The sequence below is a fragment of the Pelophylax lessonae genome (genome assembly GCF_965119305.1).
Source record: "Pelophylax lessonae genome assembly, chromosome: 11".
Classification (NCBI taxonomy): Eukaryota; Metazoa; Chordata; class Amphibia; order Anura; family Ranidae; genus Pelophylax; species Pelophylax lessonae.
The window spans coordinates 84,296,882-84,313,856 of NC_138778.1; the positions used below are offsets into that span (position 1 = coordinate 84,296,882).

A 16,975-nucleotide genomic window follows, 5' to 3' on the forward strand; every position below is an offset into this window, starting at 1 on the left:
CGGCCATCCAAACCGGTACTCTTCCGTCAGAAATGCTCCTAGCTAATATCACCACCCTCCCCAAACCCGGTAAACCACCATCCACACCCGCGAATTTCAGGCCCATTTCGCTATTAAACACTGATGTAAAAATCTATGCCAAATTGATAGCCAATAGACTAGGTTTTGTAAAGGGAAGACAAGCTCCGGACGCTACCAGAAGAGTAGTCAACCTGATCCACCACGCGGAGCACTCTAGAACGCCTTCTCTGCTCCTCTCTATAGACGCAGAGAAGGCGTTCGATCGAGTCCACTGGGGGTACATGGAATTGGTGCTGCAGAAGTTCGGCTTCTCGGGCCCGATCATGTCCGCTATACTCTCCCTTTACTCTTCACCATCGGCTAAAGTCCTATCAGCAAGAGTCCTGTCTAAACCATTTTTTATAACAAATGGCACCCGTCAAGGATGCCCCTTATCTCCTCTTATCTTCAACCTGATCATTGAATCACTAGCAGCCTCCTTTAGACAAAATTCCCTGGTCTCCGGCTTTAAAATTAACCGCTCGGAACATGTCATTACACTATTCGCTGATGATGTGATTCTTAGTCTCACAAACCCTATCGTATCCCTCCCGGCTGCCCACGACATACTACAAAATTTCAGTCGTCTCTCATATTACAAAGTCAACTTTAGTAAGTCCGTTATTCTCAATATGGGCGTACACAATACAACGCGTACTCATCTACAAACCACTCTCCCATACACATGGTCTACGTCACCGCTCCGCTATTTAGGCATTAACCTCACGTTTCCCTCGGCCAACTTAGTCACCTCCAATATCAAACCTCTGATCTCGACTATCTCCGCAGACATAGCCAAACTCACGTCGGCAGATCTTTCATGGACTGGCAGGATTGCTGCATTTAAAATGGTCTGCTTACCCAAAATTTTGTATCTCTTTCGTACTCTCCCAGTCTACATTCCCCAGAAGCTCATCAAACCCCTTTCGTCGCTCCTCCGCGTTTTTGTTTGGCAAAAAAAGAGGGCCAGATGCTCTTATGCCCACTCGACTCGCCACAAATCGGTTGGAGGCATTGGTATGCCAGACCTTCTGGATTGGCAGAATCCAAACAGGGAAGACCGCTCTAGGTGAGACTGGAATCAGGTGCCGGTCGGATCCGCAATCCAGGATAGCTTCAAACAACAAACGGAATGACCGCACTTCCGATAAGTTTCAAGAAAGGAGTGTCTTTATTCCACATCAATCGAATTGGCAAATACAGATACACACTGTGAGTGCAGGACAATCGGTGGACGCGTTTCACGACTGGATGTGTCGCTTATTCATCACCAAGTGATATCTAACCCCGTACCGACTTTCCAAAATTTTTCGATGCCCAAAGCCCCCTCTGCTGGCGTAACTGTGACCAGGTGGGCACAATTCTTCACATCTTTTGGCAATGTAGAAGTCTGACCAGTTGTTGGGGAAAGATCTTCGAAATCATATCAGATGTCACTGGCATTTTAAGAAGCACAGACCCGGCCTTAGCACTCCTCTCCTTGGGCATAGACTCATTTCCACCCGCCATGCATACTGTTATTACCCATATACGAATTGCAGCCAGGACGATTATAGCCAGATGTTGGAGGCAGCCAATCGCTCCTTCACACTTAGAGGTCATTAGACAGATTACCTCCAATTTTCTTTGGAGAAAGCTTATGCCTCTGCTGTTCTTCAAAGCCCTAGGTTCCACAAACACTGGTCATTCTGGATGCAAAGCAAGTACTTCACCAACCCTTGTTGACAGTTCGTACTTATATGACAGGAATTACCTAGTTATGTTGTTCCATTTACCTCTACACCAGTTGTTATACTCTCGCATTGTTCGTATTGTATAATCTTTGTTAAACCTACTGATTGTACCAAGATTGATGCAAACCTATGTACTATGTAATGTACATCACACCCTTCCCCCCCCCCTTTTTCTTTGTTCCCCCCCCCCCCCCGTGTACTTTGTTATGTTTACTTGTGTTTCTGAAATTTCAATAAAAAACCATTGAAAGGAAGGAGCCTTTACCTCCATGGGACTTGAACTTGGTTCTGTCCGCATTGCAGCGTGCTCCCTTTGAAAATATCAGGGATATATCGTTGCCTCAGCTGTCGAAAAAAGTTGCTTTTCTGGTTGCGATCACTTCGGCTCGCAGAGTGTCGGAGCTGGCGGCGTTGTCTTGCCGCTCCCCTTATTTGATAATTCACAAGGATAAGGTGGTTTTGCGACCACCCCCATCCTTTCTTCCTAAGGTGATCTCTGAATTTCACCTTAATGAAGACATTGTCCTGCCTTCGCTTTGTACGAAGCCTAAGCATCCAAAGGAGAATGCTTTGCATTCCTTGGATGTTGTCAGGGCGATCAGGGTTTACCTGAAGTCTACGGAATCCTTTCGGAAGACGGATTCTCTCTTTGTCCTTCCTGAGGGACCTTGGAAGGGCATGGCTGCGTCCGCAGCGACTATTGCCAGGTGGATCAGACAGACCATTGAGCAGGCTTACGCCTTGAAGGAACGGGTTCCGCCCTTCCCTGTTAAGGCGCACTCTACCAGGTCTTTGAGTACTTCCTGGGCCTGTTGGCATCGGTCCTCAGTGGCCCAGGTGTGCAAGGCGGCGACTTGGTCGTCGGTGCTCACTTTTTCCAAGTTCTACAAAGTAGACATTCTGGCATCAGCTGATGCTTCTTTTGGCCGCAAAGTTCTCAGTGCGGCTGTGCCATGATGGACCCTTGAATTTTTTTCTCTGGGTCCCTGGCTGTTGGCATTTGCTTTCCTGGGCTGTTGCTCCTGTTGAGCATTGTTTTTTTTTCTGTTGCCCAGTTGGTTCTTTCAGTGCATGTAAGATTCCTTTCTCTGATGTGGGTGCTGTGTTGCCTTTTTCTACGGTTGCGTCTCCCACCCCTCATGTCTATACTGCTTTGGGACATCCCAATAGTGATGACTTAGAGGAGGCGGCGACTGTCCTAGGACGTAAGAGAAAACGGAATTTTTGTAAAATCTTACCTGTAAAATTCCTTTCTCTGAGTCCTCCGACAGTCGCCGCCCCCGCCCCTCTTTTGGGGTTCTTATTACCTACTGCTATACTACCAAACTGAGTTGGGAGTGGTGATGCAGGGGGGGGTATTGACCAGATGGGACAGCCCCCATGGGTGTGTATATGCTAATGCCTTTTGTCTTTTGACTAAGTCTATATTCCTAGCTATTCCTACGGATAGGTGGACAATACCCAATAGTGATGACTTAGAGGAGGCGGCGACTGTCGGAGGACTCAGAGAAAGGGATTTTACAAAAATTCAGTTTTTCGTCAAATCTCCCCCCTTATTAAAGTGGGAACAGGACCTAGGGTCCACATTTTCCACGTCCCAGTGGACAAAAGCAATTGTATTGAGCAATAAAGCTACATTGAGTGCATCCCTAAGAGAACTCTTATCTTAAAGTCACCCTGCGGTGGTATATGACCCCTACCGTGATTGTGCGCTTTGCGCCTGCAGCATTGCCCACATGTTGGAGGGGTTGTGGGGCGCACGGCACGTTAGCACATATTTTGTGGGAGTGCCCACCTATTCTAGCATTGTGGAAGGAAGTGTTTGGATTGATCTCTACTGTTATAGAACACCAGCTGACCCCATCCCCTAGCATGGCTTTGCTCCATGTCCCGATTGAAATAATCCCCCCAAAAGTTTGCAAACTTGTGATCAATGTTTTGCTCGCTACTAAGATTAGTATTACCAGGAAATGGAAAGAGGTTTGCCCACCTACAGTGTCTGAAGTGATAGCTACAGCCCAAACACATAAAACCTTTGAACTGCTCATGGCACCCACCGTGGGCAGGTATCATAGAGAGGTGCAAGAGTGGCATCCGTGGGCACAGTGGTACAATACTCATGAAGTAAAGGCTAAGAGTGTGAAACCTATAGATCAGCTCCACTAGATGGCGCTATAGCACAAATGTGAGTGCAACAATTATAGTTCATGGTCATATACTTCTTATTGTTGATGGTTGTTGTTGTTGTAGATGATATGACTATTCTGTATTAACCTTATCTGAGAAGATACCTATGTACTACGCCTGTACGTTTATTTTACCCTGAATGTTTTTTTTCTTTACCCTGTATGTTTGAAAAATCGAATAAAAACATTTGAAAGACAAATGTGTAAGTCAGCGCTGCTCCAAGTGCAAAATTGTTTCAATAATAAATATATAAATAAAAAACCAAATACATAATTATAGATGTGAAAACTGCTAATATATAAAGTGCTCAGTGCAAACCGTGTTATAATATATGTGAACCATAAATCTATAAATCAATGTCCATTAGTGCATGAGTCCATATAAAAAAACTTTTGATTTCAGTGTGCACAATAAAGTGACTGTGCAGGAAAGTATTCCAGTGCTCTGCTGCATACAAAGTGCTGGTGCTCCCCTTTGGTGATCCTACTCACCGGAAAGTTATGTGTGAACAGCCTTATACACAGATACTTTGTTCCTGGTAATGCCACGCTGTTCCTCTGTCCTACTGCAGGGACTGCTGGACTGCTCTTGGCTGTTCAATTACTGGCCGTATATCCCCTCAGTGATACAAGAAAATAATGCTTGCCATAGTGAAGTACGTTTAAAGCATTTATTACTCCTGCAGCATGCGTTCCACCGACCGGAAAGGACGTCACAGGAAATTATGTCGTATACTCTCTCCCTTGCTAGATGCGGCGTTTCGCCCTCCCACTGGGCGTTATCAAAAGTTGGCTAAGAGAGCGTATGTGTCGAGCTTAAATAGTGGGATGCTCCTCCTATTATCCTCCGTGCTAGCCGGAAGTAATACAGTATATTCAATATACTATAGGCCCTCAATTTTCTCTTAAACACTTTATTATTCTCTCATTATACAACTCTAAAATAACAGGCCATGAAAAAACCTATATACTCCTATTTTGTGTACTTTTTTCACCTACTGTTAAAAAAACGATGACCCCTTGTGGGTAATTGGTAAATCTTCATCCTTATAAAATCATACATAGAACTTTTATACTGGGTAATATAACCATGCTAAAACATTAAAATATAATGTAAGTTCACCAAAATACATAGTATCAATAAGACGATTATGAACCCTTATGAGCTAAATAGAATTTGCCCTCAGGAATATTTTATGTAAACATCTCAAATTAAAATGAATACATAAAAACTAATAAATATGTGTATATAAATTACCTAAAAATCACTTAGAAAACAATTGATGTCTATATCCACATTCAACCCAAGATTAGTTTAGTGAGGAACAATGTCTTTCCCAGCATGATAGAGCACCTTGCCATAAGGCAAACGTGATAACTAAGTGGCTTGGGGAAGAAAACATCGAAATGTTCGGTCCATGGCCAGGAAACTCCCCAGACCTTAATCTCATTGAGAACCTGTAGTCAACCCTCATGATGCGGGTGAACAAAAAAACCCACTAATTCTGACAAACTTCAAGCATTGATTATACAAGAATGAGCTGCTATCAGTCAGGATGTGGCCCAGAAGTTGATTGACAGCATGCCAGGGCGAATTGAAGGGGTCTTGAAAAAGAAGGGTCAACCCTGCAAGTTATGATTTTGTATAAACTTAATGTAATTGTTAATAAAAGCCTTTGACACTTCTGAAATGCTTGTAATTATACTTCTGTATACCATAGTAACATCTGAAAAAAAGATCCAAGAAAACTGAAGCAGCAGACCTTGTGAAAATGTATATTTGTGTCATTCTCAAAACTGTTGGCCATGTCTGTAGGCACCCTAACATACTAGAACTGTTTTCAGAAAAATTCAAGACAAAGGGGTGATTTTTTTTTTGACTTGTACTTTAGCACAATTAACATTTCTAAAAGTTCCCTGTAAAGTAGCAAATCTTCACTTTTTAAGTGCACGTCCACTTGGTGTTTTAAAAAACAATATATAGAAGTTATAAAATCACTAATTGCTTATTCTATGTTATTGTCCAGATATCCCAAAAAGCTAGTCCAGACATATTCTGTCTTCCCAAATCAAGATGAAATGAGTGATGTGGTTGTGCAACCGTACAATTCTCTACTGACTCTAAAGAGACTGACCCAAAATGCGGATTGTGTGGTAAGATAGTGGTTCTCTGGCAGCTTTTTATGGAATAAATATTTATTTAGGAAATCATTCATCACATGTTTTCACACCTTTTAGGTGGTTTTGGACAACACGGCACTCAACAGGATTGCCACAGACAGACTACACATACAGAACCCATCTTTCTCTCAGATTAACCAATTGGTGAGTACATTTTTTGTGCATAGTGGTCCTTTAGCTAATCCACTTTCCAACAAGCATCTTCTTGATAACAGCCCTTACACACAGGAAGCTTTCTATTTTTAAATTTAAAGCTGAATTGAAGGCAGATATAAAAGTCACAAAATGAAGCTCTGTGTTTTAGTGATACATCATTATATGAATAGTCTTCAATGCAGGCACAGGAATTATGGCTTGGTTGCAGTCCCTTGTACAGTGAGCTCATGCTTTGAGCGGGAAAAGCAGCTCTAGGAGACTGTCGGTTCTTATGAAAAGCTCATGTGCTAACAAGGGACAATATTGATGGGAGGAGAGAGCAGATGGGTTAATTTCTTTTTCTCTTACGTCCTCCGACAGTCGCCGCCATCTTCATATTCGTCACAATGGGGTATTAGACTTTGCTCCGAAGGAGTAGCTAGGCAACAGAATATGTTAACATTAAAGCTTTTAACATATCCCACCCACAGGGGGTGGTCCCCTCAGTCAATACCCTCCTACTTCCTGCATCCATATCTCAGTTTCAATGTCTAGCTTGTCAGGAGTAGCTGGATCTCTCTATGCTGGGGCATTTTGCCTCAGCCTTTCTCTTCTTTTTTGATTTTTTGTTTGAGTTTTTTCTCTCTCTTTACTTAGCTGTTCTTTTTGTCAGCATTAGTTAGTTCTTCTGATGAAGAGGATTCGTGCAGGCTGGGTCTCTGGCTGATCCCCCTTGTCGCAGGTTGTGGGTCAGTGGCTTCCCAGCCTGCCATCGAGCGTTCAGCCAGGTAACGCTCCTGGCACAGTGAACGACCCATCCCTGTTCGGTGCAGGGATGATTGGTGAGGTGGCTACCTCACTGGACGCTGTGCGGTTTCTTAACCCCGATTTTTTGCGTCCTGGATGCGACTCTCCCTGCCACATGTGCAGCGGCTTGTTCGCCTGTGCGGGTTCCCCACGCCATTAGGAGGTAAGTGTATCTATGTGGGGACCTGTCTGTTGGGGGGTGTCAGTCTGGGACTGTGTAACCTGCCTCTGTTCACACTGTTTAGCTCCCTATCGCTCTGGCTGCACGCTGTGGGCTGCAGGGGGGGGGGCTGTGCGGCACTGTCTGTGTCAGACTGTGGAATGTGTGACATTTTACTTCTGAATCCCTAAATTATTGCATTGACCATTTAACCAACCCTCAGTTCTGACACCTGAACAGAACACCTTTCACGTATGCTTGCCCCGGTTAGGTCAGACAAGTATTATTTAAATACAGGGACCCATAATAGCAATTTATAACCATATGCTCCTTACCCTCACCTTATATGTGTGCTGTGGGGCATGTTTTTGTCATGTTTGGGCACAATACAGCGATCGCTGCGGCGATCCGCCATGTTTTTTACATGTGTAGTGTTATACTGCGGTTCTCACAGTAGTGGGGGAGCGGCGTTTTCGGCGCCAAACGGCGTCATTTTGGCTGCGCTCGCTCCGGCCGCATGTTTTCACTGCGGGCGGCCATTTTCTTGTAGCCTTCCATAGGCTTTAATAGAGCGCCCTAATTTCATCACTTCCTCTTTCCTGGGTGCACCGATCGAGGCGGCAGCAGTGGTCTCTTCAGGTTTTTGTCCTCTGTTCTTCCTATATCCATTGCCTGTGTTCAGTTTTATCCCTGTGGGGGTCTCATTGTGCTTGTGTGTGTGTGCGGTGGGCTGCGCTCGCCGCGCTTGTTAAAGGGGCAGTTATCCCCTTATTCTCTGGCATATTTTTTTGGGCAATGGATTCTCAGGAGGGCAAATTTCCTGCCACCTTGGTGGGAAGCCAGGGGACTGATGTTTCCCCCCCAGGGGGGGGGGTTTAGCTGAAGTGGTGGCTAACCTTGCTGCTCAGGTGCAGATGCTGGTGGCTGCTCAATCCACTAAAAGACCCAGAGTTTCTATTTCCTCTGATTCTGAGGGTGATGGTGATGGGGCTGCTATGGCTGGGGCCTCCTTGTCGGGGTCCCGTTCCTCCCTGGATATCGTGGGGTCCGAGGTGGAGGCTGAGGTTGAAGGGGTTGATAATTCTCCCCCTGGCTCGCCTGAAGAGCTTGCAATCATGGATGAATTGGTTGCTTCTATAAAACAAACGCTGCGTTTGCAGGATGAACTGTGTCCTCCTGCTGCCCTGGCGGCTTATGGGACGCAGAAAAGACGCAAGACATCGCAGGTCTTTCCCTGCACTGATGATTTTCAGCGCGCTGTTAAGGAACAATGGCACAATTTACGCAAACCTTTTGCTGTGCCAAGTAGGTTCAGGCTGCGTTATCCTTTCACGCCTACCACTGATGAACGGTGGTGTGTGCCACCCCCGGTGGATCACGCGATTGCGGTTTTGAATAAATCCACTGCGATTCCTGCAGAGGATACTCCGGTGTTCCGAGATGCCACGGATAGGAGAATGGAGACTCTTGCCCGTCATACTTATTCTGTTACGGGTTCGATGCTAAAAGCTCTGTTTGCCTCTCTAATGGCAGCCCAGGCTGTCGCAAGTTGGACGCAGGTGCTTAGGCGCGTCTTAGTGGCTGACTCGGCCTCACCGGCGACATTGGATATGGTGGATCAAATCCATCAGGTTGTCATGTATCTGTGTGATGCGGACTTGGATTTAGTGCCGTTGGCTGCACGTGTACAAAGCGTGGCGGTGTTGTCTCGCCGCCTGGTTTGGTTAAAGTGTTGGTCTATGGACCAATCTTCGCGCAAGACCTTCGCCAATCTGCCTTATGATGGATCTCGCCTTTTTGGGGAATCCTTGGATACGTTGATAAAGGGGATCACGGGCGGTAAGAGCACTCTCTTGCCCCACTTCCCCAAGGCTAAGGGGGCTCCTGGTAAGAAGCATACTAATTTTCGGCCTTCTCAGGGGTCCTTTCATGCCTTTCGGTCGCACTACAAGGGCAAACCGTTCAAGGGTCAAGGCTCCCAAAAGAAGCCGTGGTCTGGTAAACAGAAGTCCGGTCAGTCCGGACCCGCTGCCCATAACAATGCGGCCTGAAGGGGCGCCCTCACCCATTTCTGGGGTGGGGGGACGCTTGCTCGGTTTTCTTCAACCCTGGCTGGCCCGCGTGCGGGACCGGTGGGTTCAGGAAATCGTTCAATCTGGCTACAAGATCGAGGTTCTCTCTCGGCCGGAGAGCAGATTCTTTCCCTCAAATCTTCAACTACCCCCGGAGCGTTTGCGGGATCTGCACCTAGCGGTGCGGGACCTGAGGGCTCAGGGAGTGGTGGTTCCGGTGCCTCATCGGGACAGATTTCGGGGGTTTTATTCAAATCTGTTCACCGTGCCCAGGAAGGAGGGCAAGGTTCGTACAATTCTGGACTTGAAGGCTCTGAACCGCTTTGTGCGGGTTCGCAAGTTCCGCATGGAATCCCTGCGGTCAGTGGTGGCTGCCCTGGTTCCGGGGGAATTCATGGCCTCCATCGATTTGAAGGATGCGTACCTCCACATCCCGATTTTCGAGGGTCACCAGAGGTACCTTCGATTCGCCATTGCGGAGGATCATTACCAATTCGTGGCGTTACCTTTTGGTCTCGCCTCGGCTCCACGGGTTTTCACCAAGGTGCTTGCACCCGTTCTGGCTTTGTTGAGAGCCCAGGGCATCTCTGTCCTGGGGTATCTGGACGACGTTCTGGTTCGGTCTGCGACCAGCCAGGGTCTGGAAAAAGACCTGTCCGTCACGATGCAAACTCTGCAGGAGTTTGGACGATAAATTTTCCAAAGTCGACGCTGAGTCCCTCGGTTCGTCTTCCCTACCTGGGGATGGTCCTGGACTCGGTCCAGGCGAAGGTCTTCCTACCGGAAGACAAACTCGGGACTCTTCAGGAGGAAGTCAGGTCCCTCAGGGACGTTCCGCACTCGTCTCTGCGGACGTGCATGAGATGTCTGGGATTGATGGTCTCGGCCTTCGAGGCGATTCCCTTCGCCCAGTTTCACACGTGGGGTCTCCAAGCGGAGATCCTGTCCAGGTGGGACGGGCGACCTCAATCTCTGGATCTTCAGATTTCGTTGAGCCATCGCACCAGAAGGGATCTTCTGTGGTGGCTCCAGTCCCCGATGGTATCGGGGGGCAAGTCCTTTCGTCCTATCTCATGGACAGTGATCACCACGGATGCCAGCCTGTCGGGCTGGGGTGGTGTTCTGGGCATTCTATCCGCCCAGGGAACTTGGTCGGAGGGTCAGTCCTCCCTTCCGATCAACATTCTGGAATTGCGTGCGATAAATCTCTGCCTTCGTCGCTGGACGGACCGGCTGCAGGGCTGTCCGGTTCGGGTGCAGACGGACAATGCCACGGCGGTGGCCTACATCAACCACCAAGGGGGCACCAGGAGTGCCCGAGCGGCTCGGGAAGTGGCCGACATTCTGTCTTGGGCCGAGATTCATGTCCCGGCGATAACGGCAGTTCACATTCCGGGGGTGGAGAACTGGCAGGCGGACTATCTGAGTCGCCAGACCCTGGATCAGGGGGAATGGTCTCTCCACCCAGCTGTCTTCCAGATGTTGTGCGCGAAGTGGGGTCTTCCAGATGTGGACCTGTTCGTGTCTCGTCTGAACAACAAGGTGAGAAGGTTCGTGGCAAGGATGCGCGACCCTCGGGCAGACGCATCAGACGCGTTGGTGGCCCCGTGGCGTCAGTACAGACTGATGTATGCGTTTCCACCGATTCAATTGCTGTCCAGGTTCCTTCGCAGGTTGCACTTGGAACGCAGCACGGTGATTCTGGTGGCACCGAACTGGCCTCGCCGATCCTGGTACGCAGACCTCGTGAATCTGGCGGTCGACGCCCCATGGCGTCTACCTCTTCGAGACGATCTCCTGTCTCAAGGGCCGATATTCCATCCTGCTTTACAGTCGCTGGCTTTGACGGCCTGGCTGTTGAGACCGAGGTCCTGAAGGATAGGGGTCTCTCCCCTGAGGTCATTCACACTTTGATCAACGTGAGGAAACCTTCCTCAAGGAAGGTTTATTACCGTACTTGGAAGGCCTATTTTGCCTCGTGTGAGTCCAGGGGGTTTTCACCTCGCACGTACTCGGTTTCTCGAGTGTTGTCCTTCCTTCAGACGGGTGTCGACCAGCGTTTGGCGCTGGCTACGATCAAGGGTCAGGTGTCTGCGCTGGCCATTCTTTTTCAACGTCCTGTGGCTTCTAACTCCTTGGTTGGCACTTTTGTTCAAGGGGTGCGGCATCTGGTCCCTCCTAGGAGGGAACCTCTGCCTCCTTGGGACTTGAATCTTGTTCTATCTGTGTTACAACGTGCTCCTTTTGAACAGATCAGGGAGATCTCGTTGTCTATGTTGTCCAAAAAGGTCGCCTTTTTGGTGGCGATCACTTCGGCTCGCAGAGTGTCGGAGCTGGCGGCTTTGTCCTGCAAGTCTCCGTATCTGGTCATTCACTTGGATAAGGTGGTCTTGGGACCTAATCCTTCTTTTCTTCCGAAGCGAGTTTCGGAATTTCATCTCAATGAGGATATTGTCTTGCCTTCGCTTTGCGCGAAGCCTAAACATCCGAAGGAGGTGAGGTTGCACTCTTTGGATGTTGTTCGGGCGATAAGGGTTTACCTTAAATCGACTGAGTCTTTTCACAAGACGGATTCTTTGTTTGTTCTTCCGGAAGGTCCTCGGAAGGGCATGGCGGCGTCTGCTTCTACCATCGCCAAATGGATCAGACAGACCATTGAACAGGCATATGCTTTGCAGGGAAAAGTTCCCCCTATGCCTGTGAAGGCGCACTCTACTAGATCTCTGAGTACGTGTTGGGCCTGTCGTCATGGGGCTTCTGTAGCCCAGGTGTGTAAGGCGGCGACCTGGTCGACCGTACACACTTTCATAAGATTCTACAGAGTGGATGTTCAGGCATCGGCAGATGCTTCCTTTGGCCGCAAGGTTCTTAGTGCGGCAGTTCCTTAGGGTCCCTTGTTTTGGACCCCTGGCTGTTTGGGATATGTTTTTTTATCCCTGGGTTATTTGCTTTTCCTGGGTTGTTGCTCCTGTTGAGCAAGTTTTTTTCATGTTTTATAGGTTGTTGGTACCTCAGGCCAGTAAGAAGTGGGACTTTTAAGGCAAGTATGGAAAATACGAAAAATTACAAGCAAAATCGATAATAGTAAAATGGTATTTAATCCTTAAAACATATGTACAGTGAAGTACAGTAGCGTGAGAGGGTTATAGACCCTTGTGAAAGTGTGTAGTAGATGGAGGATTAGTGACACATGGTAAATGGTGACTTTTAAGAGTATATCTCTGTCATTCCCTGCTGTTAAGCTTGGGTTGCCCAGATCAGAGATGTCTCCTATATCCTACGCGTTTCGGCCCCTTAAGGAGCCTTTTTCAAGGTTGATAGTCACCATTTCTGTTGGTAAAATGCAGATATGGTGTTAAATATTTATAAGTTTCACCACTTTTGTTAAATATATAAATTGTGGTGAGTTTATTCAAAATAGTACATACATATTGTTTTCTTTAAATCCTTGTATGTTGGAGTGGCTCCCTCTTTAGCACAGCGAGAACCTATGCGGTTTCCTGAAAAATATATAGGGTTCAACTGCGTGGTTTGTAGTGATGTTTGTATGGTGATTCTACAAGTGTGCTATTTTTTGACTTACATAATTAGCCATGTTTCATATCTGGGGTAGATCATGTGAGTCTCCCCTGGTGGCTATTTTTGGTTCCGGTATGTATGAAACCGGTCCCTTTCAAGGATGTCCTTGTGCCTTTAAATGGTACAAATCTATGTGAAACAGGTATATGTAGTTAGATAAATAGATATGATACAGTATATGAGCGTTTTCTTGAGGGGTAGATGTTATTACCTTTAATCTTGATTTGCAACAGTGGAGTCCCTTAAGGTTTTGTCTCCCGCCAGATCGCACTTTAATGAAGGAGATTTCCCCCTCTTTTATGTGCTTCCTTAGTGAGGTTCCGCATTAAACAGATGTATCAGGGTTTAAAAACTTACATTTGCTTTTTCAGGTGCGCCGCTCTTGGTCCTCTCTCATCCCCGTTCAGTTGGGGAATGAGAGAGGCAGTGGTTCCCCTGCCTTTTTATCAGACTTGCGCATGCGCTGTAAGCGCCGCACGTCTGAAGCCTGATCACACACAGCTGGTGTGTGTCTCTGGTGCGCCTGCGTCTGATGGACGAGTGCGCTTCCAGTTTCCACCGCTGTTGCTCACTGGCGCGGCCGCCCACACGGAGAGGACACAGATTTCAGACTGGCAAGTCTGAAGGGCCGATGTCGCTGGCTATTGGGCTGTGCCTGTAATTTGCCCCTGGGGGAGAGAAGGGGGGGGGATCCTCCCAGGGGCTTACCATGCCGGGTGTGCTATAGGTTTGGGAGAATTATCATGCAAGGATTCAGTACATAGCATAAGTGCATAATAATTTGAAAAGAAAAAGAAAAAACATTTCGTATAATTAATTCAAATATTGATAGCAGTATAGTTTATGGTCAGGTTAAAGGGGAAGGAGGGGATTTCTCCGGTTATATCCATATTGGAAAAGGGTGAGGAAGGTCTGTCCGAACGGTTTTTCTATGTATATGCTTAAAAGGCATGAAAAATCTGGGAGGCAGGGGAATTCCTCTCTCGTCAGATCCTTTTTATTAGCTTGTACAGTCATTGTTGGAGGGTTATTAGGTTTCCAAAGAGTTTTTTAGGAGATCATATTCATTTTTATCTCCAGCTGATGTTCTTTTCTGGTAAAGGATAGTTGGACAAGTTTTTTTGTGAATGGATTTGGTTCTGAGAGGTTGTATATGTATAATAAAGGGTGGTATGTGAGCTTAGGGTGTACCTATGATCACTTCATTATGTTCTGTCCCCTCTTGGTGGGGTATTGTTTGGGTGGTGTTTTTTTGAACGAGAGTTTTGGTGAATGGACTTTCCAAAGTATCTTGTCATTTTTTCAGTGAGTGTTTCTCTAATCAGTTTTTCCTGATGAAAAACCTTCTAAGAACGGGGCATAGCTTTCTGCTTCGTTTAGGCCTGGAAAGGTGGTTGCATTGAGACGTTTGATCCATCTCATCTCCAATTGAAGCAGGGTTTTGTTCCATTCGCCCCCCCTCCTTGGGATGTGGATCTGTTCCAGGGCCATAAAGGATATTTTTGGCATCTTGTGAGCGTGTTTATAGGCCACGTGTCGACCCAGTGGTAGGTGGAAGTTGCACATTTCCATTGAATTTACGTGTTTGTTAATCCTCTTCCCAAATTCCTGTCTCGTCTTGCCTATATAAAACGCATTACACTCGCATCTCATCATATATACAACACCTTTAGTCCGGCAATTGGTGAAATGTTTGGGTTCGAAGGTTTCTCCGTTTGGTAGTGTGGTTTTGGTGCATTTTCTTATGACTTTGCATTGGTCGCATGACCCGCATGGGTACGTGCCTTTTGTCTTACATGGGTCTTTGCGTGTTCCTTCTTTAAACTCGCTATGAACTAGTCCTTGTTTGACAGATCCTGCCTTTCTGTATGTGATTGGCAGGTGGTCGGTAAGAAAGTCCTTCACTGTTGGGTCCTCCTTCAAAATTGCCCAGTGGTTTTCCAAAATTGCTTTTATTTTTTATGTTCATTAGTGTATCTTAAAATGATTCGCGTTTTTTGGTCTTGTTGTTTAGGATCCTGGGGTGGTTTTTTAAATAGTAACTCCTGTCTTTCCTTTGAATTGGCCTTGTTATAGGCCTTCCTAAGTGAGGTTTTTGTGTAGCCTCTTTCCATAAGTCTTATGGTGAGTGCGTTCGCTTCTTTTTTGTATTTTTCTGTGTTAGTCTGTGTCAGTTTCTTTTAATCCTCAGGTATTGACTGTAGGGTATTGCTTTTTTTAGTGGGGATGGGTGAAAGCTCGTGGCATGCAGGATTGAGTTACCTGCGGTTTCCTTTCTGTAAAGTGTGGTTTGTATACGTCCATCATGTTCCTTGTAAATCCATGTGTCAAGGAATGGTACTTTCTTGTCACTGTAATTTAAGGTGAAATACATATTGTATGTATTGTTGTTTAATGCATTTTTTAGATCTTTGATTTGGTTCTCTGGTCCTGTCCACACTATCAGGATATCGTCTATGTAGCGCTGCCATAGGAGGATGTTATCAGTTAGCCAAGCATTTTCTTCTTTTATGAGGAAGTCTTCTTCCCACTCTCCCAGATATAAATTGGCGTAGGTGGGGGCACAGCTTGTGCCCATCGCCACCCCGCAGGTTTGAAGGTAGTATCGGCCATCGAACGTAAAGAAATTCCGATTTAGGATGAATTCAAGCATGGTAATTATGAAGTTGTTAAATCCTTCATCGCGTGGGCTTAACTGGCTGAGAGCGTTCTTTATTGTTTCAAGTCCTTTGTTGTGAGGTATATTGTTATATAATGCCTCGACATCCACAGTGATGAGAAAAGAATCACTGGGAATGGTCATGTCGTTCATGATTTGTAGCAGGTGCATCGTGTCTCTAGTGTAAGAGGTCAATTTTGAGACGTGTGGTTTTAGATAGGCGTCAATCACTTTACTTATGGCTTCAGTGATATTACCATTACCTGATACTATTGGTCTAACGGGTGGGTCGGTCAGGTTTTTGTGAATCTTCGGAAGTGAATAAAACGTTGGTGTCTTTGGGTGTCTTGATCGAATGTAGTTCCTACATTGTTACCCGGATGGAAAACACATCCAAAACCTCACGATCTCTATAACACCTCACCTTTCCCATATTCACCCACGGTAGTTGATTAGCAGGACTACTGTCTCACTATACTTTATCACACACAAGTGGAATCATATAGTGATCTCTTCCAAACTGTATGCCCATGGGCAGTAACAACAGAGAGGAATCAGATCAACGAAACTCCACTGTGTAGAAATCCAAGACACCCAACCAATTAAATAATAATAGTTGTCTGTGGATCACAAAGGATAAAGACAAAATGGAGGAGGAAACAAGCGGAAATCTAATTGGCAACGAGTGGGAAAGTCTCATGACGGGGATTCAAAAAGACTTTCAAGGCAATGAACAACAAAATTCCGACGTTACGGCACTTTTCAATACATTACGAAGACATCTCGAACGAAAATCAGCCTTGTACTGGCACATCAAATCATTTCAACGTTACATAAAGGAAAATATTAACCCAGTGGGACTTAGAATACAAATCTTCCCCACCATGGACAATATCACTATACAAATGAAAAAAGACTGGGAGACCATACTCAACGAGTGTTCAAAAAATTTGATGATACTCCTACAAAGCGAGTACGAGAGACAACTTAAAAACTTAGATGAAGACATAAAAGAGATATATGATCAGCTGACTCCTCTCAAACCACTACCGTTATACTCCGAACAGGAAAAAAAAGCTAAAAACACACATCGAACAACATAGTTTGGACATCCTAAGGAAAAAAGAAAAAAGTACTGGCGTGACAAGAATGCCTTTGGCCAAAATAGGGCATACCGCTGGAATAACAACAAAACTCAGAGGAATAAATCACTGTTTGGACAAAAAAAGAACCCACAAAACTATAATTCTTCGGACTCATCGTCCTACACATCAGGAACGGAAGCAAACCCTCAGAGGAGAAGACTCCCCAAAAATAGAGAACAAAGGGAAAACCAATATGAAATAGAAAGATCGAATGAAGACCCACCAAACACGGATGAGGATAATGAAACCACAGAACAG

The 16,975-nt window shown here is 46.1% G+C and overlaps 1 protein-coding gene across 2 annotated transcripts in view; it reads left to right on the top strand.

The window, feature by feature from the left end:
• Nucleotides 1-16,975, top strand: part of LOC309566226 (tubulin gamma-1 chain) — a 515,319-nt gene that overhangs the window by 307,952 nt on the left and 190,392 nt on the right. For both annotated transcript variants that reach the window (XM_082271329.1, XM_082271328.1), the window contains exons 6-7: nucleotides 6,007-6,133; nucleotides 6,218-6,304. In XM_082271329.1, coding sequence (XP_082127455.1) covers nucleotides 6,007-6,133; nucleotides 6,218-6,304 — 214 coding nt within the window. The remainder of the gene's footprint in view (nucleotides 1-6,006; nucleotides 6,134-6,217; nucleotides 6,305-16,975) is intronic.